At 41.6% G+C, this 26,298-nt stretch overlaps 2 protein-coding genes across 4 annotated transcripts; one reads left to right on the top strand and one right to left on the bottom strand.

Moving 5' to 3' along the window:
- Positions 1-520: 520 nt before the first annotated feature.
- Positions 521-5,153, bottom strand: f9b (coagulation factor IXb). The gene is made up of 8 exons (XM_067491648.1): positions 4,964-5,153; positions 4,204-4,373; positions 4,077-4,101; positions 3,879-3,992; positions 3,667-3,798; positions 2,667-3,097; positions 1,806-1,950; positions 521-1,281 (listed from the first exon to the last, which is right to left on the bottom strand). Exons 1-8 carry the CDS (start codon positions 5,136-5,138, stop codon positions 722-724), a joined length of 1,752 nt encoding a protein of 583 aa, XP_067347749.1. The 5' UTR covers positions 5,139-5,153; the 3' UTR covers positions 521-721.
- A 4,876-nt stretch (positions 5,154-10,029) lies between these two features.
- On the top strand, positions 10,030-26,228 carry fgf13b (fibroblast growth factor 13b). 3 transcript variants are annotated; one of them, XM_067491652.1, is made up of 5 exons: positions 10,030-10,259; positions 19,739-19,849; positions 21,995-22,098; positions 23,392-23,590; positions 24,844-26,228. In XM_067491652.1, exons 1-5 carry the CDS (start codon positions 10,211-10,213, stop codon positions 24,981-24,983), a joined length of 603 nt encoding a protein of 200 aa, XP_067347753.1. In that variant the 5' UTR covers positions 10,030-10,210; the 3' UTR covers positions 24,984-26,228. The 3 variants fall into 3 exon arrangements, with proteins under 3 accessions (XP_067347753.1, XP_067347754.1, XP_067347752.1); XM_067491653.1 differs by lacking the exon at positions 10,030-10,259 and adding an exon at positions 15,369-15,490; XM_067491651.1 differs by lacking the exon at positions 10,030-10,259 and adding an exon at positions 18,424-19,210.
- The last annotated feature ends 70 nt before the right edge of the window (positions 26,229-26,298 follow it).

The following is a 26,298-nucleotide window of genomic DNA, read 5'->3' as shown; positions in this document are numbered from 1 at the left end:
AATGTCGCAAGCCATTTTTTGGCTCCTCACCCTCAGCCTCAGGGTGCTTTTGATGACCTTTAAAACCTTAATTTGAAGTACTCACCTGATCTCCTTAAAGCCTGTCTGTCCCCAGTTTAAAAAAGATCTCAGCAGGCTGTAGGGCACTTTTCCTATCGTATCCCTGTCCTCTGGAATAACCTCCCTTCCGACATCAGGCAGTCTGACTCAGTAGACATTTTTTAAATCCAAACCTAACTAACCTTGAATTCGCATCTTACTTCCAGGGTTTGTTCTCACTACTGATTCCTGTCTGATGTGCTGATTTCAATTAATTAACTTAATTAGCAAAGCCAGGACTGTATAGTTTAGTTCAGTACTGTACGTTACAAACAAATCCTTGCATCATCTGACCACCTGTTTTTTCTCACTCTGTCCTTTTTCCAGGGATGAAGGAGAGGAGCTGTATGTTCCAGGTGATTATTAGACCTTGTCTCATGTTGGAAAATGCAGGTCTTTCTATTCCAATGTCCAGTCAGTGTTGGGTGATATAGGATGTACTGATTGACATTTATTCTTTATACAACATGGCAGAACAACACAGAAAACCAGATCAGAGATTTCACTGAGCTCAGCATAAATGGAAATACATGTTTGGATAATATTTTACTGGTTGAGTAGAATCATTTTCTCAATTATCTTCTTGCCTGACAGCTGTGTCATTCTCACACCACTCCGTGTGTCAGTTGCTGACTTGAATCCCCGTTGTCTTGCTGATCCAATTGTAGTATCGTGAGATTCGAGTGTAGATGCCGTACTTTCCTTCCTTGGCACACTCCTCCCCCCAGCTGACGATACCTGTCAGGAACCAGGTGCCTTTGAAATGGGTGGCATGTGGACCCCCACTGTCCCCCTGGCAGGAATCCTTCAGTTCATTTGGGTAGCCAGCACAGAACATAAAACGTGTAACATGGTCCCGGCTGCTCTGTTTACACACAGTGCGTTCCACATAGGGGACTTCCAGCTTCTGAAGCTTAGTTGCCGTGAGGCCTAGAAACCTCAATGCCCCCCAGCCACTCACCAGGGAGGTCTTGGACTCCCTCATTATGTCCTCTGTAAAATCTTTGGGGCCCAGGCATATGGGGCGACGTTGGTTGGACAATATCACTGGAGTTTTGAGCTTCAGCAGCACAATATCATTGTTGTATAGTGACTTGCTATGATTGTAACTGGGGTGGGTGTAATTCACTGCCACCTCATGGTCACTCTCTGGACCCTCAATGCTGTTCACGTCATGTTCACCTAGAAGAATGGATGAATTCAGAGACATAATTGGAATCTTTTCTACAGCTTCTGAAATCATCGTTTACTTGTTCAAAATCAAGCAATTATACTATAAAACCTTGAAAGCCTGATCCAAAAAACCTTCCATAAAAAACTAAATAAATAAACAAAAAAATACAGGCCATTTTATTATTCATGTTTCTGAAAAGAATTAACGATTGCAATCAAGGGCTTCTCATGGTTTACAAAGGACATGAGTGCAATGTTTTGTCAAAGTTACATTAGTCCTACACTAAGTGTACCGTGTGGTTATGGACAAAACTGTGACAATAGCTCATTTAAAGTAAGTGACTTTACCAAACTGACACAATTTCCCTTTCAATTATGTCTAAACATTACTTGTCATCTGGGATCAATAATAAATATGAGTATCTGTTGAATGCATCAACAGAAGGAGTTTGCAAACAGCCCCTATTGACAACTACATCGCTACTTAATGATAAGAAAAACAAGCAGTATAAATGTGAATGTGTTTTTCTTACCCACTCTGACGATGTAGCCATTTTGAATGATTTCGGGTTTAATCAGACAGTGGGCAGCACTGATGACCCATACATCGCTGAGCAGAGATCCTCCACAGAAGGGTAGGACTTTATCATACTTGCTTGAGTAGGACATCAGGGTCACCTACGAACATATACACATACCTTTGGTATTAGCAGGAGCACCAGAGGTCGAAATGTGGACAAAGTTCATCCTACATATTTCCACCTACAACTTGTCTCTACATTTTCATGCTCCAGTTTCTGCAAAGTGGTCTTTTTGTGATCATTAATGCTGTTGAACTAGTGGTGAATATGGTACCATAAAGAAAAAGCCATTTTACTTATCACCAAGGAGTGTTGTTTAAAGATGCCATTTTTAGACCTAACCTTTCATATCAATACGTCTGTCTTGTCCAGCTCATATCTGTAGTAAATCTAGACCTCAAAAATCCTACAAGTATGGCAGCAGTGCGCCAAATTTTTTCTGTGCTTTTGTCCTAGGTCGTAGAAAAGTCTTTCCAATCCAAAGCAGAGACATTGAATATGACTAAAGAAAAAGTCATGACTTTGTTGACTGTTTCCCGGTGGCAGCGTGTTTAGAATTAACCAAGAAACATGTGTAAAACTTCGGGACGTTTGGTCAACGGAACTGAGTCAGTTGAAGCCTCTCTTTGTTCTGACTCCATGCCTTTCCTCACCTACTCCCCTCCCCATGCTGCACTCTGAACCCAAGTAGCTCAAACATGTAGGGAAGGAGACTTTTCGTGTTTTTTGATCTCAGAAATGAAGACAGCACAATCACCCCTCTGGATCCATCTTTCAGGATCACCTGCTTGCTCCATCCTGTATCTACAGTACCTGCCAAGGTATCTCTCCGGGAGTGGCTTCATCACCTCCTACAATCCTTTGGTCATTGTTTACTTGTCCGGTTATGGTGGGGAGTGTGGGGAAGAAGGCCCAGGGAGGTGGCTGCTTCTTTTCTGTCGGTGTTTCTGTGATATTACTGCTGTTCAACACAGTCATAGAGGAGTTTGAGTCTGATTTCAGTGATCGAATGTCTATTGCTGAGACGATAGAGGTGTTTGTTAGCTCTGAATCACTCGTAGTAGAGTCATAGTAATCATATATGTCAGTTAGATTGTCTAAATAGTAGCTTTCCTGCAGGGTGTTGTTGGAATTGGAACTTCTTTCAGAGTTGCTTGGGATGTTTAATGACCGTGGGCTTATGATAGACCTGGTGGCAGAGGTAGAGGTAGAGTCCAGCTCAACTTTACCACATCTAAATGGTCCTTTGGTGGAATAAAACAAAAAAGAAATATGTTATTGTTTCACAGAAGGCAAATGTACCCAGTGGCTATTTGCTGAGATTTTAAACACAGCAGATCCTGATATATAATTTGAAGGTTGATTTTCTGTTTGGTTCACAGTGTTCAATCTATAGACAACCATAAACTATATGCTTTAAATGGCAGCATGCAGTTTATTACTTAGTCTGTTATCCCTTAATGGATACAAAAGGGTTGAGAATGCAACATGTCTCAACCCTTTTGAGTCCAGCTTTCTGCCATAGTGCTGTTTCATCTTCTATTTCACACGTAAGCTCCAGTGAGTGACTGGGTGAGAACAATTATGTCCAGCAGCTGAAACCAGAGCTTCATTCACGGAGGTACAGCAAATCAACACAGTATCAAATGTGAGAGTAATGTACAAAAAAAAGACATTTGTAGTGTTAAAATAAATTTATTTTTGAGAAAAGTAAACATGCATAGTTTAATTAGTTTACATTAACTGCGGGTTGCTGAATGGCCTGTGTGTGTGTGTGTGTGTGTAGGTGTGTGTGTGTATGTGTGTTTGTTACCTGTTGGTTCGCAGCTTCTCTTGTCTGATCCAAGTTTGTAACCAGCTGCACACTGACACACAGGTTGGTCTTTCGACATCAAACAGAAATGGGAACATCCACCATTGTTGACTGAACACTGCTTGTTTACCTCTGGAAACAGAATGAATGTCTGTGCTTTTCTTGAAATGAAAAGTTGGGTTGGTGTTTAACAGGTGCAGATCTACACTCACCGATCTCACAGCTCTTGCCAGTAAAGTTTGGTTTGCACCAGCAAACATACGAACTGATTCCGTCCTCACACATACCTCCATTCTGGCAGGGATCCTGCTGACACTGGTCACCATCTGCACACAAACATGGAATACACACGCTCATTTGTGACTTTACATTTTAAAGAAGTGGGAGAAAATACCATTTGCTTTTCATACCAATATAGGAGGCCCAGAACTCCATCTGAAAGCGAAACACAAGTGATAATGAGAAGTCAAGCCATTTTACCCTCTTTGTTATAGTACATGAATGGATTACTTGAGTGTGTGTTTGTGTGCAACCCACAGTTTTCTCATTGTCCTCAAAATACTCTCTGGCTTCTTCCATTGTGCAGGTTTCCTCTCTACATTCACGCTCCAGGTTGGCTTGAAGAACTTCCTCTAGATGGCCGCTATTGTACCTGCGCTGGCGGCGCAGCACTGTGTCTGCCTCCTGCTGAGACACAAACACAGCTCCTAAAAACGGAGCAGAGGAGAGAAAAATAGTTTACAGCTCTGATATAATTCTCCAACAGTATAGCCAGCAGCTAATTATTGAGGTTACAACAGCGAGTGAGAGTATTGGGAGGATGTGATGTGGCCCCTGCTGCTTAGTGTGTTGTTGCTCTTCTAATGGGTGATATGTGCTGTTTTCATTTTTTGCCATTATAAAGCTTCCCATGACAGCTGATGGCATATGAAAAGCAGACATCAGGAGACATGTATTAATTCAGTGTGTGTTAAACAGCCACAATCCATCACTTTGCTGTAGCTCTCATGAGTTCGAAAAATACAACTTTTCACAATTTTTGCAGAAGACTTTAATAATGGAGTTGCCTTTATCGATAACACCAGCAGCTTAATGTACTTCAAATTCATATTGGTTAAAATAGACTACTCCAGAAAACTACCAGGGGGGTTTTTGTTAACAGAACTTTAAAACTTATACAGTGTCTTACAGGAGATTTATTTGGGGGATTTAAGAGATGAGACCTGATGACCAACTGCCTGACCACCATCCTCTCCCTGTTTTTTCTGACTTCCTGAATCCTACTGTAGTTATTTACCTGTGTTCTTCTCCGTAAATCCAACTGGCAGTCCATGCATCCCCGGCAGCAAACCAGCTATGACAGCTAGTAAAAAAACGCCGAACATCTTGTTGTTAGTTGTCCGTCTGCTTTTGACAGTATAGAGTCTGATCTCACTGCTGGAAAGCCAGTGTTCCAAAGTACAGCGACTCATTGTTTACTCACCTGTGTGTGTTTGTTCACATCTGTGGTAACGTGTGCATGACAGTAATGGAAGTAAGAGCAGGACAACAAAAATGTGCCAGTGGTTTTACTTTGTCAGACTCATGGAAGAACTTAGTTAAGGACATTTGTGTGTGTGTGTGTGTGTGTGTGTGTGTGTGTGTGTTGGGGGAGGGAGGTAGTTATTCGTAGACCTTGCCAGCTGTTAATCATGTTGTTTGCTGTGACTCTTGTCCAATAAGCAGCTTTTGCACTGCTTACGTGACGGTTGCAAATGGTTTAACACACTCTCTCTCACAAACACACACACACACCCACCCACACACACACGCATATTCAGACAAACGTGTCCAGATTTTAAACTGTATCACCATTTGAATGTTCATATGTTACTATAAATCTAGGCAGACAAATCAGCTTACACAGCAGACGGCAATGAAAACATAATTGAAACCCTTCTGCTGGTGCTGCAGTTTACTTACTGAGGTAAAAACGTACTCCAAGCTTGATCTTAAGTATTGAAGCCTGTTTGAGTTACACAGGGTGTCACTGACGACAAATCACTGTGACTGACGGGAAGGTGAGCTGGTCTTCAGCCAGCAGCTCCTTCACAACAGCTTCCTTTTGGTAAGTTATTGGTTGAGGATGATTTAAATGGCATTGGGGGGGGGTTGATCTCTCTTTAAAAGACCGAATTTGCATGTTCAGCACTCCATTGGTAACAATTATGATGAAATAGCTTTCTGCTGATGAGCGTCCTGGGACCAGATCTTTCAGTGCTGTGAGCAGGAGCTCAGCAGTGGAGGAGGGGGGGGGGGTCACTAAACATGTCAGATGCACAGACAATCATGGCAAATTGGGTTAAATCCATGAAAAGCCTTCTGGTGGGAAAGCAGACTGTATTGACAGGTTATATCTATTGTATGTATCAGCATTTATATATTAGTGATGTTTTTTTATCAACAAGTCAATTCATAGTACATGGGAAAAATAAGTTTTGGAAACCAGTGTGAATTAGATGCAAATTTTATTTTCCTTGGTTATTTTTATTGCTGAATGCAACATTTGACGATGATATTTCTCATGTTTATACGTTTCTTTTTATTGTTTCTACAGTCATGGTAAGGACAACTCCCGGAGTCCTGAGTCAGTGTTTAAATTAGACGAACATTTCTTTATTCGCTTAACTGTGTAATTTTTGTACTTATTGTTCACATCAGTTACTGGAAGTTACTGCGCTCACACTAATATTTAAAATTCTCCACAAAAAAGTGTCATTTTTTATGACATGCCAAAGTAAAGAAAATCACAAATTTAGCCAACTTTGAAGTGCCGCTCTTAATTTCCAACTTTGTTGTGAGAATGAGGTCTGTTAATTGGAACAGGAGGATTCGTACTGTATGTGCACTTTCTGTTCTAAGAGAGCAGCTGGTCCCAGATCAGTAATCCTCCAGGGGAGGCTCTGGCAGAAGGCCCATTGTACTTTGGTCTGTTGGCTCATTTTTCAGCTGAGTCAAAAAAAAAACAAAAAACAAAAAACAGTTTGACTTGACGTCACAGAGCTGTTATACAAGAGTCAAACAAACTTGTCATATGAGCCAAACTAATATAATGCTGTGGAGGAGAACTTTGAGGGGAAGAAGCTCTAAATATCCACTTTCTGCAGACGCTGACTGTCACCAGATGGACACAATGATGATTTGGACAGAGATTTTTTTTTAAACTATTATCTCAGGATAACTATTTATTCATGTTTAAAAATCTATAAATATTATTTTATTTTTTATTTTATCCCTCAGTTAGTTTAATGTCCACACTTTCTTGTTTCTGCAACTGTGCTGAATTTGTTCTAATAATGAACACTTTACTCTGCTAATCAATTTAAAAGCCGTAAACTTTTTAAACAAAAATATTCCGAATATTCTGACTTAAGGGATTTATTAGGAACTGTCAGTGGGACTGTGTAAGATACAGCAAGAAAGTCAGTGAGTCTCATTTTGACCAAGCTCTTTTTACAGCATGTGAGAGGCACAAAATTACACTTCATCATTTGGCCTCACAAAGGTGTTGTGACATATTCACATTCAAAGAGAAAACAGTAAAACACGGAGAACCCGTGTGTGAGACAATGGCTAAAAATATTCTTATAAATAAACTGAGAGTGATATCTGACACTGGGAGTGTCAGAGGCAGCAACACACAACACTGGGGCTACACAGCAGACCGGTCCTGTGCCACGTAGCTGCTTCATGTAGGCTAACAGAAAAAAAACCTAAATTTATCTCTGACCCACCTTCTTCACATTGGGTGGTAAAAAACTGGAGCCTTTAGATCTGTCTTTCCAAAAGGTCCTATAGGTAGAAGAGTGAATCATTTTAATAAGATAATGATTACCTGAAACTATAATACACATAAAGATGAATTTTATAACAGCTGGACAATGAACTGCAGAAATAAAAAGTTTACTATCATGGGATTAAAAAAACTAGCATGTCCCAATTTTGCCTTGCCGCAGTGATGAAACGATCAGTAAACTGAGGACTTTGTCTAACATAGTGTTAGAGCGCTGCGCTTGCAGAGAGGTGACCACCTCTCACCAGGTGAACGTGGTGACTTTACCATCAGTGAGAGCTGTCGGTGCACAGTGTTCCCCCCTGTGATTTAAGAGATGTAACTATGGCTTGAAGAATTCTTCGTTTAATATAGATTGTAGACGAAACTTCTTTTCGCCGTTGCCCCGTTGTGGAACCCCCCCCACCCCTTTCCCCCCTCACCTGCTTTGTCCTTATCTCATAAATTCATCACTCTTCTTCTTCTTCTTTTCCTTTCAGCTGTTCCCTTTCAGGGGCCACCACAGCAAATCATGTGCCTCCATCTAACTCTATCCTTTGCATCCTTGCTGCAGCCAACCTTCATTCCTCTGATTTCTAGAGCAGACCTCCGCCTCTCTAGATTTTCCTCCACCTGCGCTCTGCTCTTGCTACAGATCACAATGTCATCTGCAAACATCATAGTTCATGGAGATTCCTGTCTAACATTAGCTGTAGTGGTCCAGTCATCTGGAAGCACATCCTGATCACCCAGAGTCTGTCTCAGCTCCTCCCTGAAAACTTCCTTTTTCAACTTCCACCACTTCGTCCTCTGCTCTGTCTTAGTCCTCTTCATCTTCCTCACCACCAGAGTCATTTTACACACCACCATCCTGTGTTGTCTGGCTACACTCTCCCCTACCAACACTTTGCAGTCACTGACCTCTCTCAGATTGCAACGTCAGTGTAAGCTGTAGTCCACCTGAGTGCTTCTCCCTCCGCTCTTATATGTCTCCCTATGTTCCTGTCTCTTCTGGCAGAAAGAATTCCTTCTGCGTTCCTGTCCTAAAGACCAAACCTGCCCATCACATTCTCATCACCTCTGTTCCCTTCACCCACATGTCTATTTAAATCAGCACCAATCACCACTCTCTCACCTCTGGGGATGCTCTGAATCCCTTCATCTAACTCACTCCAGAATTTCTCCTTCTCTTCTAACTCACATCTATAACCACTAACAACATTAAACATCACACCTTGAATTTCCAGCTTCAGAATCATCAACCTGTCTGATACTCTTTTCATACTCTAGAACATTCTCTTCCTATCTGACCAATGGTAAAACAACTTGAACCCTGCTCCTAAGCTTCTAGCATTGCTACCTTTCCACCTGGTCTCCTCTACACACAGTATGTCCACCTTCATTCTCTGCATCATGTCAATCAACTCTCTAGCCTTCCCTGTCATAGTCCCAACATTCAAAGGCCCTACTGTCAGTCCTACATTCTTAGATTTCTTCTTCTCTCTCTGCCCTAGAACACGCCTTCCTCCTCTCATTCTTTGACCAACAGTAGTCCAATTTCCACCGGTACCCTTTAGGTCAACAGCACCGGTTTGGGTCGTTGTTTGCCCGGGGCCCCGACCGATCCGGTATGGAAGTCATTTTCTGTGTGAAAGTCATGATTTGCATTTTTAATTTGGCATGAGTTTTACGTCGGATGCCCTTCCCCGTACAACCCTCTGCATTTTTCCAGACTTGGGACTGGCACAAGAAGACACTGGCTTGTGTCCATGCTGTTGCATTTCATAAATTCATCAGTAAAATCTTATTCTGGAGAGGGGCACCAGGACATCTGGATCAAAATCAATGTATGAACAATTATATATTAGCTATGCAGATTTGATTGATTATTGGAAAAAAAGCTTTATTTATAGATGTATCATAATTTACATCCATAGATTATTTATCTTAATAAATGAGCCATTAGAATCTAAAGAAATACACGTGTCAGTCATCAATAAAGGGTCAGGGTGGCTTTTTAATAAGTGATCGTGTTATAAATAAATTTGTAAGTCATTGAAAATAATCACTTAACCCATTAAACATAAAGTTACACCTGCTAGTGAGTTCTTAATCAAGGGTCATAAGATTCTCAACGTGGAGCCAACAGCGAATGTTAGTGACCATCAAATATAAATCTTGATAAAACATTAAAAAATTTTATTACAACAATATATTAAATCGTGAATTGTAAGTTTTGAGATGTTGATCAGAAAGGTTTCTCTAGAGGGCTGCCAGCATATCCACAACCTGGCAACACAAAATTGTTTTTATGGCTTAATTTATAAGCCCTAGTAAAGCTTTTATGATGATGTGTAGATGTTTAAAGGAGTCCTCTATATATAAGTGGTACCTTTAATGTAATCTCAGGCTTCAAATGAGTAAAGTAATTTGGAGGGCGCGTTTTTGGACACCTTTCTTTGTCTGCCACTGTGCGCGTGCGTGTGTCGCTTCTGTGCGCACACGCTTGGAAGCGCTCCAGCTGATATATTGGCTCTCACACACAGTCCGACTGTGTAGAGACAGACAGAGAGGGACAGGGACAGGGAAAGAGGGCGAGAGTTAGGCTTTCAGTGGAGGGAAGAAACAGCAGGCGAGGATGAAGAAGTGAAGCCGTGAACCCGCATCAGTCACCTGAAGTTTGATTCAACATCCACCAGCAGCACCAGCAGCAGCAGAGGCAGGTGGTCCCCCATGAGCGCAAAAACAAAAGGCAAAGAGGATAAAGACCATGCCGCCAAAGGTGAGTGACGAGCAAACTGAATTTGTTGTAAGGAGGGACACAATTTCACGCGCCTTTCTTTACTATGGCCACAAAAGAGGCGACCTCTGGTTCGGCTGGTGATGATGCAGACATCAGCTCTGGCCACTTGTCCCCATTGTCCCCCCTGTGCGGAAAATGGACCCATTAACGGGACTTTGGACACCAGAAAAGTGCTTTTTAACGACAGTGTTGGTCCATGTTTTCTGCGTCTTCTGTGGCTAACAGTTAAGAATTTAGAATAGAATAGTTGCACTGTGTAGAATATAACGTATCCAAAAATTCTAGGTATAGTAAAAATATATTACAGTAATTCATCCACATATAGATTTTTGGATCGTAGAGCTCAATTCAGCAGCTCAAACACACATTTTTTGTTCTCTGGACAGCAATAAAATCGACGCGCGATTCACCGCAAAGGAAACTGGGAAACTATCATTGCCATGGCAACAAAAAGGGAGTTGCCCGCAAGCTGCGTGCGATCACGCATAATAGTGCGTATTGGAGGCCACTCATTCACAGAAAGGTTTAGATGTGCTGCGGTGTTTTTCTCCCTTCTTTCTAACTGCAGTAAAATCGATAACATCATAAACTTATTTTATAAACATAACATAAAATAAGCTTCGAACGCGTTAGTAGGTATGTGAACCAATTAACGATAAACGCAACAGGGAAAGAGCACGCATATATGCCACCTGCAGGGCGTTTAATATGCAACAAATGACAAGATTAAAGACAATATAAAACAATATATTTCTCCATTAATTCCAAGTGGATGTTTCAATTAGTGCAGTATTTTTTTATTAAAGCATGAGTTGGAGTCATTGTAATTCTTTTTGCCCCGTGTCATGCAGTTCAGCTGTTCAGCCAGCAAAGCAAACTGTGTCATTAAAGAAAGCAGGTTTTGTGGGTGTGTGGAACCAGGACTTTTAAGTTTGGCATTGAAAGTTAGTTAATGAGTTAGTTTGTAAGAAAAGCTGAGAGACGTGGCTCAGTCCCTGAACTAAAAGTTGTCACAGATAAAACAATATCCTGTATAATACTAGTTTAGTGAAGGTGGTTTACAGACGCACATCCTTTCTCCTGTAAAACAAAGAAATACTGTACAAAAGCACTGAAAAACTATACATTTGAAGTATATGTTGCTTGTAGTGTAGTAAACTACTTTTTTAAATTGTAGCAATGTTCTTTGTCTTAGGCGCTCTTGACAAAAAAATAAAAAGAAATTGCCATTATTTTTTGCTTCACGATGAAGTTGTGTGGCTAACTCAGGTTCTGCACTGACAGACAGTATTTATAAACTGCAGTGCACTGAAGTCTTAGGGCCCCTGTAAAAATAATGGGCTAATTAATGCCACTTTAAGGGTGGAAAACACCCACAGCTGCAGTGCGTATTTTCACCCTGAAAAGATAACAGGGGCAACAGTGAGTGCATTCAATGGGCAAATAAAGTAAAATTCAATTTTAAAGTAATAAAACTGACATAGGGAAAAAAGGTGGGATTTCATCAAAAGGTATTTCAGACTGTATTTGTTTTAAATGGAACAAAGCTTCTTTACCTAGCTTTTCTGCCCACACAACAAGGCTGGCAGTAGCCTAGAGAAAAGAACGTACCCGCCTATAAAGACAAAAAGCAATAGAACCAGGCCAATAAACAGGGAGTGATTTACAGTATGAGAGGACAGAACAGCAACACCTGTATGACTTCCAGCAGTCCTGTCCCATTTATACTGTCTCAGATTTAGCTTGTGTATAAGCTGTAGTTTCTGGTATTTGCAGTGCAGTAAATGTTATTAGAACGTTCAGTTTAGAGTAGATTAGTACAACTCAGCCTCAAACAACTGTATGTGGTCTCAATTAAGGCAGCATTTATTCAAACACTGGCTCACTGGATTATTGTGGATTCCTCTCAGCGTATTGTGAACCCAGGCTGAGGGACATCACTCCAGAAGGGTTAACAATGGGACTTTTATCTAGTTTTAGTAAATGACGTAGTGACAAAATTAATTGGCAGTCTCCAAAGTGAAGATGCAAAGCTTTTAATTGACAAATAAAAATAATTTACTTTATAAAAGCAAAGAGCCAAAATCAGCTGTAGCTGAGCAGCTACTGATGGCGAACTTGTTCATTACAACACAGTGATGCAAAGACTTCTTACATTTACGCTCCCACTAAAAAATGGTCAGTCATATTTTGTGACTAAAATATCTCTTTCTCTCTTGGGTAACGGACCAGCGCGGCTATATATTCATTTCCTTGTACTGTCCAGTATATAATAAGGGTGATTTTAAGGATTATGATTAGGTAGAACAAGAACTCATTAACTTCTTGTACAGGTTGGGTTTTAAGTGAAGATTATTACTACTCATGCCAATGATGTGTGTGTCTGTGTGTGTGTGTGTGTGTGTGTGTGTGTCTGAATCCATACAATAAGCAGCAGCTATAATTAACCCTCATTGTGACACAGAAATTAAGTCCAATCCCAGACAGTATATGATTGAACCACATCCTACTGATGTAGAGGTGTTAGCTTATCATTCACATTTGCAGAGAGCTTGTAGTTAGGTGCTGAGATAACGAGGACAAAACACATATCGTTGAAATTTCAGTAAAAATGGTGACACATTCTTCTGTCCTGCTAAATGCAGTGAATGATGTCTGTTGCATATATATGCACTGATGAAGCTTTTACTGCAAATAAATAAATAAATAAATCTCAATAATCAGCTAATAGTGTAAAGTATTATTGTATAAGTGGGAAAAATCTCAGTAGTGTAATAGAATAACAAAAAAATGGAAGCTGGTGAGACAGGTCACTAGGAAGACAGGACTTTGTATCCACACATTAAGTATGAGTGGCTGCAAGGTGAACGTGAGCGGAGCGAAGAGCAAAGATAAACGTATTTGGGACTTTGTCGTCTGCTAAAATGTCAAATAGATCATCAAAGTTATAAAGGCAAACGCTCAGGCTGACTGAGTGTTCACCTGGTTTGGTTTGTGTTTGGATATTGTTATTGATGACGTGAAAGGTGTCAGGCTGAGCTGGTGAAGACAGCTTAACTCTTAGGGACACACACACACACACAAATTTTATGCTATAGGGCTCTACAGATTCTTATTTGATTACCTGGCGCCATCTAGTGGTTGATAGTATGAAGCACGGGTTGCAGACATTCTCAACAGCTGTGGACAGTTTTTGAATTACAGTAATGGGGTACTGGCGACTCGCCCAGGCTTTTGGCCTGGGGACCTTTACCAAGACGTACCCGCTGGCATCTTTATGGTTTGCTACTTCTAGCCAAGGCTACATGGCTATTTAGAGAGGCAAAATTCTAGAGTGAAGTTAAAATAAAGGAAAGAGTAAAAGAAAGAAAGAAAGAAAGAACGGAAAGAAGATGGAAGGAGGGCAGAAATCTGAACACAAGAACACACAGTGACAGCAGTCCGTCCATCTGCTTGCTCCAATTATTTCCTGATCACAGGAAGGAATAGAATAAATTAAGTGGGCAAGACGACTAAATGGCTTCCTGGAAGGGTTGTGTTTGAACTCCCACAAAGTGTTGTAAAATCTCAAAAAGTACATTTACTACACAAATATTTCCTCTGAGACCACTGAGGATTTTTCTTCTATTGGCTCTACTTTTCAAGTTGCTGAGTGTGCATGGTCTGCAGCCTTCAGTGGCTTTTACAGCTGCTCCTGCACTGCATTGTATCCTCTGAGTGATATGGATACTGGCATGTTGTACAGTGGCAGGCTGCTTCAGAGGAAGTACTGTAACAGCACAACAACATAATGGGCTGATAATGCATAATTAGGGGGTAGCTGTGTATAGTGTGTAATCTGGAGTAGTACTGCTCTGACTGGCGTTACTATGAATGCACTTAAACGAAAGCCCACAGACTCACAGAAGAATATAGTGCACAGACATTGTGCATTTGTGGACATGTTACGTGTGTTTGTGACTATTTCAAAGCTCTTTTGCATCAGTGGCGTTCTGCTGGCTTTCCATTCTTTCCCAAGTCTTAGTTGTCAAGTGACAAACTTGTAGAGTCTATGAGATTCGATTAGTGAATATCAGTGGGGTTTAATGAAGTTTAATGGATTTGAACCATGTTTGGCTGCACAGGATGAGTTTGAATTGAGAATTTGATTAGAACAGGAAAAAAAGTAAAAATGGTTTTCTCCTTGCGTTCGAAGACTTGCAACACTCTGCTGTGAATTGAGACAAAAGATTGATTATTTTTGATGTATTCTTTTTATTTTGTTAGGAATGTAACCCGATCTCCTCCGGTCCAGCGTTGTTCCCCTGTGTTTTGTAGCTTCTGTTTTTCTACCTGTAATGGTTTTTCAGTCTGTCTGATGCAGTTGAGACACAAATGCAGCCTCACACGAGGAAATTGTGTTACCTTTGAAACCAATTCTCTTTTTACAGAGGTCATTGTCTTATAACTGTGTTAGGGCCAATAAATAGACCAGATGACAATATTTGTGTTGTTTCAAGCTTTGCTGGATTACGATTCAAATCTGACATTAAATGGAATTTGTTTGAATTGGGTTTTGGATAACTGCAGGTAAAATAAAGAAACATGGAATTTGGGCTTGATGGGGTGTATTTTAAATATCTCTTTACTTTTTTATAAACCACTCCATATACATTATTCAGTATTGAAAATAATGCTTAGTTATCCCTATTCAAAGACAAAATACAAATCACACAGAAACACAAAAAAGAATGCGTGGGTTTAGGGTAAGGGGGTTACGGGGAGGTCAATAGACAGTACTTGTGGACTCGGTATCCTAATATAAATTTAGGCGTTTATTTCTGTGCCCCAAGGTTGGAGTTATGTTTAACACTAAACTCATACAAATACACACTGATTCCTCAGTGGATCCTGGAATTTGGAAGGACCTGCTGGCTCCCTCCCTTTCTTATTGTGCCAGATCAGCGGGGCCTCGAGATGAATCATTAATGACCGGCTTCCAACGGCTTAATGGCCTTTAATGTTCTGTAATGATCTCCCGTCAACGTCATGTGCGCGGGCTTAATGGACCCAATGCCGTGGAGATTTCTCTTGTTCGAACCTCGGTAATTCCTCCTCTTTTTGTAAAGCAGCTCACAGGAAGCTAACAGGAAGTGCGAAAAGTCAGGAGCACAAGGCTCCGGAGCTCCACGGGCGCAGCATGACTTTCCCCCTCCGTCGCTCGACCTCAGGTAGGACAAGAGGAAGTGAACTTTAAAAACCACATTTGACTGCGGTCTTATTATAATCCTTTCATAAACTAATTAAAAGAAGCTCTGTGAATATAAACTTAGCTGGGCACTCTGTGGGTAATTCGCTTTAGGAACAGGCTGTTATGGAGAAACCCCAGACGCTCACACATCTAAAAAGGTTCCCTTTGTTAGAAGTTTAGCTGCTTTATAATTATGATTATAGACATATTGGCCTCAAAATTCTTAATCTTCTGTTTTTTTTTCGTTTTTTTTTTGTATTAGAAAAATTATTCGCTCATTCTTTTAAATATTTTAAATTTCCTTTAACGGAAATTTTTAGGGAAAAAACTCAAAATTGAAGAGCTGTCCGAGGTGCTGAAATCAGCGCCGGACGCGCCCTTCAGCCGAGCCGCGTCTGTAGAGAACTGCCCCCCAAAAAAACAATTTTATCACAGTTTAAATGAAAAATGTTGTTTGTGGTTAAGAAGATTTAAGTTATTGTACTTGTTCCACGTTAGAGTAATTTAATCTTGAAATTGTTTGACCAACCGTTAGAGGTCAACGTCTGTGATGGACACAACTTTTTAACGACTTAACAGATCACATCAATCTAGTTTCATCTGGAAAATGTTCTGGCTAAATAGTTTAACAGAAAATACCACAAACAACCCCAGAAACCTTTTAATGAAAAGACTCGGCGCTTCACAGTAAAATCCCTGTCTGTCTGCTAGACGGTTCTAAAATTAACCTAAGTAACTTTTAGATTTTTGTTCACCTTTACCGAAATTACCTAAACATGCTAAAAAACGGTTCTTTAAAAAAAGGACAAATAAAAAAAAAAAGTAGGCCACCGCACTGCTGCCTTTGATAGTTAGCTGTAAAGGCTTCGGTGATTATTTATATTATAATATCTGACTCAGGGTTTTCACGGTGCTTTCTATGGTCTAACTGGGATTTCTGATCCGAATAGGAATCACACATCTAATGCATCTGAGTGCAGATTTGCTGTAAATACAGTTTAGTTTTTTCTTATTTCTCTTAAATCCGTCTTCTCCTTCCTCTGTTGTAAACCTGCTAAGCCGCCTGTAGGGGGCGCTACAGCCCTCCGACCAAACCTTAAAGAAGTTTTCTTGATTTGAACCACTTCATAGAGAACACATTGGATTTTATGTTTAAAACATTTCTATGTTTCTAGATATGCATTCAGTTTTATTTTATGTTTACATTAAATATTTAGACTCTTTAGTTGTATTTATAATCGAATTAGTTTAACCATGACGTGTTTTTTTAATTCAGTAACACATTGACCTTCTCCATTTTGTTTTTTTATTTGTTTAATTCTCGTTCGACACATTCAGTCATAGATTTACTTGTTTCTTGTGACATTTACATTTGTTATGGTGCTGGTTTAATGCAAAGACTGGGAGCTGGCAGTGTGCAGTCACGGTGTTTGGCTTGTTGACCCTGCGGCTTGTATTGTTATGTTGGGTTTTGTTAGCTCTCGTTTGTGCGGCTCCTGCTTTTAGGGCCATGTGGTGTGGCCTTAAAAGCAGGGATCTCATAAATGAAAGATGAAGGACTAGACCAAGCTTTCAGTCATTTCATTACTTTGGTTGTGTGCATTTGCTTTCACATTTTGATGCTTTAGATGAGATTGGTTATGAAATGTTTTGCAGGTGACATGTATCTCTCTGGGATCGTAAGGCACGTGGGTTGAAAGGTACAGAAATGTCTATTATTCAAGGGTCTTACCTAACCAGAAGGCCATGGATGTAACTTCCACTCCTTCAGTCAAGGACAGGCTATATAGACTCCACTTCAGGGACCAGGTCTTGACCTTTGTGTCCACCATCAGTCACTTTCCTCTCCTCCCACTGGTTTATTCTCACAGTGGGCCTCTTCTTCAGGCATGTAATTTACGGCTCAGCACATCCTCTCGCTCTCCAGCCATTGATTTTCACTACCTTTCCCACCTTCCCAATAACATGCATTCGCTCTTCTTGCTGTTCGGCGCCAGGTGCCACAGGTCGACCTCTGCTGTGAGTCACCCGTCTCTTTGTCCACCCCCTCGTCTTCCTCAACACTAGCTGGAGCTGCAGTTGCCCATGCGCCGTCGCAACCGTATTAGGCACTGACAGCTGTGCAGTCTGTTCTCCTGTGGGGGGGCTGCCGGTGGCCAGACGACTTGCACACAGGGGTATACACAGCTGCTGAGTGTGTGCCTCTGCTCTGGTGCTAACGCAAAGAGAACATCTAGAAAACAACACAGTTCATCCCGACCGAGGTGCTGGCTGTGTTATTCGCCTCCTTCCTGCCAGCTGCAGCCTTTCAGCAGTGGTGAACCTCTGCAGCAAAAGAAGATGAGAGCCCCTCCTTTCCCCCCTCTGTCTCCGCTTTCTCTCTTCCTTCACTTAATTTACCCTTCTCTATTTTCCCCACACCCCCCTTTGTCCCTTTTCTCTCTCCCCCTCTCTCTCACTCCCTCACTCACTCCTGCTTCTCTTTCATTCATCAGTTTTCATCATAGGCTCAATATCTAATTTTCTCTCTTCCGCCCCTTCCCATTATTACTCCTCTCATTCATTCACCTGTCTGTCTCCTCTCTACCTGCTTATTTGCTTATTTTCATCACTCCTCCCCCTGTATTAAACCCCGCTTCCCTCCCCCTGCTCCCCCTGCTCCATCTCCCTGCCTATCACACATCCGTATTCAGTGTAACATGTAAATATCATGCCACGTGGGGATCATGGCTACAGGTGCCCGATGAAAAAAAGAGATGCCAAATCAACCCCTGTCACACCTCCAAACCCCAGCAGACCCCCCACCCACCCCACAGAGACATACATACATAACACACGCACACGTCCACCCACCGCCCCTCTCCTCGTCTCCACGTCTTCCTCGGGGCGGGCAGGGCTGCAGCAGTTCTATGAACGGCACGGGTGCATCATGATCCATTTCCCACTAAACCAGCCCCGAGCCGTTTCATTGACTGCATTTCTGTCACGGGCAGCGTCGAGGAGCGGAGCATCGCCGGGGGAGCGGCGCAGAGCAGCGGCAACAGAGGAAACAGCAGCTGCAGTGATCATCAGCAGCAACCCCCTGTGTTGGTCGCACCAGCGTGAAAGCTGCTGATTCGCCGCTTGGACCCGGACTGGATCTTCCAGGACCCCTGTCCTCGTCCAGCACGCTCTCTCGGGACACCAAGAAGAATCACTTGAGGGAAAATCAGACAGTGTTTGCCACTCAGACCCCTTGGGGGATGTGAGGCTGCGTCGTTAACGCACACTCAGTGGCACATTACTGGATTTGTTTTACGACTTCATGAAGCGCCCGGGTCACACCGATGGAGGATTCGGGACGCTTTTTAAAACCACGGATATCTGCAGCGGACGGTGTGTGATGCGAACTGAGCCGTGGGTGGTTTAGACCATCTCACCCCACACACACCCACCGCTTATTCTCGAACCCTCCCTCGAACCGGGACGCACTGCCTTGTTTCACTCCACCGGGGTAACATGTCCCGGGCAGCGGCTATCGCCAGCTCCCTGATTCGCCAGAAGCGGCAGGCGAGGGAGCGGGAGAAGGCGAACGCTTGCCGCGGCAGCGGCAGCCCGAGCAACAGCAAAGGCGCAAACGAGAAACCGAGCAAGCTGAACGTGTTCTCGCGTGTGAAATTGTTTGGATCGAGGAAGAAACGGAAGAGAAGACGACCACCAGGTCTGAGGGTGGGGGATAGCCATGGGCTTCAACACCACTCCAACCATCTTCACCATCCTCATCATCATCATCATCACCACCACCAACCAACACCATTTTCTCTCATCACTGGTGCTGGTGCTTCACCACTTGATTTGTCACCCTCTGGATTGGCTCTTCCTGCAGCGGCTCAGGAATTAGTCCTGTTGCATGAAACCAAATACATGGCATGTAAATAACTTTAGGTTGTCCCACAGCAAAGTGTTGTAGCAGCATGCATCTTCGATAACTGAGCTCAGAAAACAAGACCATCATTTAGGCTTGGGCTATTCTGAATGTCAATGATTTATTGATTTCTGTGTGCACCACTGTGTACAGGGGTCAAGGATCGATATCGGGCCCTCAAGGCCCAGTGATGGGAAATATAAACAGCTTCTCCTGCTCCGGCACTTCCGGCTTCCCGAGACTTTTTGGATTTGAAATGTGATCACATGACAGCAATAAGAAATGACTGCATTTAATGTATTTCTTCTCCTCTCCTCCTCCCAGAGCCCCAGTTAAAGGGCATTGTGACCAGGCTTTCCAGTCGCCAGGGCTTCCAGCTTCAGATGCAGCCTGATGGCACCATTGATGGCACCAAGGATGAAGACAGCACCTATGGTAAATCTCTTTTGGTCATATAGAAAAAGCCATTGGCCATTCAGATGTTTCCATTTCCTTCCCCCAAATTAACTCCGGCTGCAACCAACTGTTAACTATATTATCAACTGATCTGCCAGCTATTTCGTTGATGAAGCAGTTTGGCTATGAAATGATAGATGGTCACGGGTGAAATCTTTCAAAAGCTCTTTTACCTGACCAACAATGTAAATCCCATATTCAGTTATTTGTAATACGTGACGAAGAAAAGCGTGAAACTTATTGCATGTGAGAAACGTCTGTGTTTGGTTTTCTTTTTGTTAGTCTTTTTGAAACATTTCCACAGGGCATAGTGTGTTGAAATCGCCGAAATACTGAAAAGACACGAGGTTGATCTGGACGAGTGAGCAAATTCATTTTCACCTGCTCTATCTCAGCTTGTCTTTCATAGGCACACAAACACACATACAGGCTGGGGTGTGTGATTGATATGGCTAATTCCATTCTGTGTTCAATTCAATTCAAGTCTGCCGTTGCGCTTCAGACAGCAATCGCTCTCTGTCTCGTGCACAGCTGTTGTTGTTGCCAGCATCGCACACTCATCTCTGGTACTTCTCAGGCCACCAACTGTTGTGTACAAAGAGGAAGATGAGGCTATAAAGGAACTGGGTTCTTTAATTAGGTGATTACATGGTGCGTACATCATGTGAACGCCTATCCACATGAAATCAGTTGCCCGCGAGTGGGTTTGAATGGATAATCCATGTAATCCATATCTGCATATAGCCACAGTCATTTAGAGAGACATGCTTGGCTAAATGAGAATAATTAAACAAGGGCTTGACTCATCATTATGTCCATCTAATTCATTTTTGATGTGAGAACAGCACGTAATATAGGTTTTATGATTTTTACACACTCAAGCTTTATATGTATGCACACGGTTGCCACTGTAAATCCTTTGTTCGCTCGTCCACGCTGGGATGTTTACTCAAATTAAATCGGACAGTCTGTTCTTTCATGTAAGATTTTCTTTAATGCACATTAGGAAATGTGGAAACATACCCCCCCTCACTTACCAAAATCCCCTTTTTGCACCCAATCCCTCCCATTCTTGTTTATGTTACATTTACCTAATTAAATCTATGTGAACAATATCATATTGTTAAAATTCCACATAGGAGAAAGTTACCTTCATTTTAAATTATGAACGTATGCAGGCTACTTGCCGACTCCCTGAAATATGTCTGAAATATCCAATTGTCCTCCCAAATAATGGATTGAGCATAAATTGAATATTAAATATTAAATGAGACAGTAAAGACCATGCTTGTTTTATTGATACAGTACATATAATATTTATGTGTCATAAAGTAGGAGATTTCTATCAGCACAAATGACTTTTTGCTAACTTTAATTAGTGCAATACTATTAAACTTTAGAATTTCTGTGACACCCCCTGATTTATAAAATCAAGCCCACACCCATAATTATATACTAAAGTTTAGCTGGAGAGTTTTTAATCAACTTATGCCTGATAATCATACCTTGAAATTCTCAACCATCTATTTTAAATGGTTTAAATGGTCAAACGTACAATTTATTGCTTAAATAAAAAGTCAATTGATCGTTTTCTTTGCTGCTCATCTATGATTTCTCGAACTATTAATCGAATATCTTTGGGAGCTTTAGACTGACATTTAATAGACAACATTTAACCTTGTAATGAGAAAAATAAGAAATTAGCTTCTAATGAAAATACATTTTAGTTGTCATAGCAGGAATATAAATTAACTTTAATAGTAGAAATATTTGTATCGTGTTTCTCTGAAGCTTTTGTGTTAAAACTTGTCCGTACACTGCCAAATATAGACCAAACCTTGCTTTGCTGCATGTCCCTTTATGAGTATTAAACTTTCCTTTTTACGTTTAGTACCGGGCGCAGAATCATTAGTGTTATTCAGCAGCCTTAGCGCTTCACTGACCTTGTAAAATAGCATCTCTGTGGCAAAATGGAGGTGTCAACATACCAGACGCTAAATTGATATTGATGAGGAGTTTTTTTTCACTGCTTCCCTCTGTGTTCACTGTGTGGTTGGTCATTTGTTTGCTGTCTCTCTCTCTTGATGTGTGTGTGTGTGTGTGTGTGTGTGGTAATTTATGTAGCTGTGTTCAACCTGATCCCAGTGGGGCTTCGCGTGGTGGCCATCCAGGGCGTCCAGACCAAACTCTACCTGGCAATGAACAATGAAGGCTTTCTCTACACCTCTGTAGGTTTCCACACATTCTCTCTGACACACACACACACACACGCACTACCATCACCATTATTATACACCATTAGGGTCTAACATTTCTTCGTATGCTCGGGTTGAATAATACAGCAGTGGGACCACTCTCATTACCATCCTATCATTGCATCAATACTTTAACTTCTGTGTTGCCTTGTGACTCAGCTGCCACTGGGTGTTATAATTCAGTGTCTGTGCCTCCCTTATCTGTCTAGTGATACTGTGGCTTCTCAGGATAGATTTCAGTTCATCCTCCAGGCTCTTTTAGTTTATCTGCCTTCAGTCACTTTAATTGAAAGATTACTTTGTGTCCATATTACTGAAGTTTGTTTTATGCCCTTCCCAACTCTGTATATGTATACGTTACCAGTGTGCATATATTTTCTTAGACAGGTCATAAGGCGGATTGGCTGCAGTTCACTGCATTAAGTGCCTCACTTTAGCTCTTGAGCAGTGATGGTGGGAGGCGTAGATGCAATAACAGAAACGAATCAACAAAAATAACACACACTTCCAGAAATCTAAACAAAGCTGCGAGACCAAAAGATGAGAACTAACAAAGGGGAAATAGAAAAACGGCACACAGCTCAGTGTAATATCTGCCACGCTGCTACGCCTGTGCAGGCACGTATACCACCTCCATATCTGGTCCATCATGTCCAATCCAGGAAGCCTTGGGTTGTGTTTCCTTCAGTCATAACACTCATATCTCTTATTTCATCTTTTCACCTGATATTAAATTTTAAGTAAAAACACATACACCAAAAACACTTTTAGATTCTACACGCAAACCAACTATTTTAATAAATCTATTATGCACAAAACCTAATCAAAATGCATGTACGGCAAATGGGTGAAAGAGAGAGAAAAAAAAAACACTTTTTCTGTATCTTTCCGTTTCCCCCGGCAACCTGGGCACCATCTTTTTCTCAGTGGGCTGGTTGGTATTCAAGGGAGTAGCCGGTTGCTATGGAGATGCAGGAATAAGGAAATGCAAATGTCAGCTGTCCTAAGTTGGTGCAGTTTGTGATGGGAGAATACAGCCTGGCCGAGATTATGATTCAAAGAGCAGTCCAGCTGATAGATGAAAACACTGATTGCAATATGGAGGAAAGATTTACCACTTTTTAATGAAGCTGCCATTACAAACTCATACCGTCTGTGACTCCGCTCCTAGTCTGATAATAACACCCACTCCCACACCTTCCTCCCGCTATGTAATCACCTCATCTACTTTATGATTTTTTTGAACATCTGTTACATTCTCCTCAGGAACATTTTACCCCAGAGTGTAAGTTCAAGGAGTCAGTATTTGAGAACTACTACGTCACCTACTCCTCCATGCTGTACCGGCAGCAGGCCTCAGGCCGGGCCTGGTACCTGGGACTCAACAAGGAAGGAGGAATCATGAAGGGGAACCACGTCAAGAAGAACAAGGCCGCTGCACACTTCATACCGAAGCCACTCAAAGGTAGGACTAAAGCTACTGCTGACTTTCCCTCAATTCACCAAGTTGTATTTCCAATTGTTACTTTATTTGCATGTTTGAGCCTCTTTGTGTAGAATGTGCAGAAAAAAAAAATTTTCACAAAGGGGAAAGTTTATTTATGCACCTTTAATCTGATTTTGTACTCCACTGTATGCATCTCGCAGACGTGATGCAAACCTTCACGACACAAGCAGAGAACACACTTTTCAGAGAAGCACAAGACATATTGTGTCTTACGTATTTTAAATGGAAACAGTTTTTGCACTTTCCTATTGTGAACATGATATGTAATTTTTATTTTCTTCTGTTAATATAGATAGTTGTTTAACGTAGGCAAAAAAGTGAGAAAATTGAAAGAGCAGGTTTTTAGATACTTTAATGGATTGTTTTTGTGCCTAAATCCATAAAAACTATCGACTGGAAAAATCTCAGTGTAGAAAGTATCCATTTTGGTGCATTAATTTACTGTCCACCTACTAGCTATTCCAAGTTTTCTGAGCTTATTGTTTAATGAATTTATCCAGTGGGCCCCTGATTTAGATTTAGTCTAAAAATCTGTTCAGATTTAGTGTTTCAGCATCTTTCAGTTCACAGTGTTAGTTTCTTGACCTGCAACTTTACTGATTGTTCATTCGCTCTCAGTATGTCCAGGATCAGAATATGAATTAAAAAATAAATAAATAAAAATTAAAAAAAACTCTAAATACCCACTCACCCAGCACAAAACAGCAGACACACAAAGTTAGTCACCAGCTGGTGAACACAGTGGAGCATTTAGCAGCTTAAGAGCCAGATATTTCCCTCAGGAATTAGTAGGGAGCAAAACAAAGGAGAATGGATATTGGACTTACATTCATCAGCCAGACACAAACACGACTTCAATTGAATGCTAATGCAGCATGTAGTGGGTGTGTCAATAGGCAGCTGATAATATGTCAGTGTTGTGCTCTAGCTTGTTTGCTCTGACTCCAAGAGTCCTTAAAGATCACTTAAGGGCTTTAATGAAAAAACTAATGTATACATGCTTGAGTGGGGAATTATTGTTTATTTCATGTTTATGTTACATAAAAAGGCTAAAGACCTTAGTGATCTACAGTATGTGCAAAGGAACTATACAGAACTAAAGGAATTTACACAAGAGAAGTGTGCACACAAACCTGGTTTATACAGTTAGACCAGTACCAATAACTATATTAATGTTGTTGTTATGTGTGTGTGTGTGTGTGTGTGTTTAGTGGCCATGTACAGGGAGCCCTCCCTCCATGACCTGACAGAACTCTCACGGTCAGGTAGCGGCACGCCGACGAAGAGTCGCAGCGCTTCAGCTCTACTTAACGGAGGAGGGAAGACGCCCAGCAACAATGACTTATCCTAGCCCCCCCACCCCTAACACATGCACAACCACACACTCACATTCGTACAAGCACACTGACAGACACACACAAAAATGCACACACACACACACACACACACACACACTCACCCACACACATATCTCAGGCCAATATGCCCACACATCAGACTGGTGAGAGGTAGGAGGACAGGAATGTGTTCTTCCACTTAACGGAGCCCACTGTGACTGACTGTGATGTAAATAAATCAAGGACAATCAATTTGTCTGGCTCTACTGCTCTGGTCTGCAGAGGGACTGGATCTGCCAATTTCTTCCCTTGACTACTCTTCCTGCTATATTTTACTTAGATAAAAAAGGGAGGAGAGAAAGAAAGTTGGGATAAAGAGTCAGTCAGTCACACAGTTATAGAAACAGACTGTTACAGAGAACCAAAGAGTCCAAGTACTAACTAAGTTACTGCTATGAAAAGGCAAGTGGTGAGAAAGTTACAGAGCAACAAAACATGGAAGAAAGTCCTTGTCTATTGTACCGTACGCTATGTTTACACAGAGCTCACTGGGTTAAGTCATATTTTTAAAAATGATGAACGTGTTCATTGTAGACTTATGATGATTGACCATTTGTTTGCATGCAGGTGCGCCTGTGTGTGTGTGTGTGTGTGTGTGTGTGTGTGTGTGTGTGTGTGTGTGAGAGTGAGCGGTCGAGAACACGGTCTGCTTGCAGTAGGTGTGTTGCGTGCGTGGGCATGCGAGAGCGAGTGTGTGCGCACGCATGTGTCTGGGGGTGGGGTAGGGATTTTACCTTTTTAAGATCTGTTGTATATCAGTAAAACCTCCTGAGGGCTTTAGCAGGTTAAAATAAGGTTTACTGTATATGCTTCCATGCTTACTTCTTACAAGCAATGCCGTTGTTTATCTTTCCGTTTGTTGTTGTTGTCCCTTGCTGTTTGTTTGTTTGTTTGTCGTTGCATGGAAGCTTGTGGACCTCTGCTCAGTAGCAGCATGCTTACGGTCCTTTTTTTCTGGTCTTACGTGTCCCTGACCAAAAGAAAACACTAGTGAGCCCATAGTGATATACCACAACACTAGTGAACTAATGTGAGGGTGTTAGATCACAACTGGACCAATAGTATTGCACCAGAACATGAATGGACCAATGGTGTTGGACCAGAACTTTGGGGAACCAACGGGAGCACAGATTAATTTAAAATTTTGGTTTCTGCCGTGGACAGACTAGAAATGCACTAAATAAACTCTTTGTAAAGAAGTGAAATGTCTGTTCTGTCTTATTATGTTGATCTTTTAATTTTGTACATTTAACCACTTGGGTTTATGTC

This window comes from Channa argus, chromosome 22 (genome assembly GCF_033026475.1).
Source record: "Channa argus isolate prfri chromosome 22, Channa argus male v1.0, whole genome shotgun sequence".
Classification (NCBI taxonomy): domain Eukaryota; kingdom Metazoa; phylum Chordata; class Actinopteri; order Anabantiformes; family Channidae; genus Channa; species Channa argus.
The sequence above is the reverse complement of the archived record's forward strand: the minus strand, read 5'-3'. Positions and strand labels throughout refer to the sequence as shown.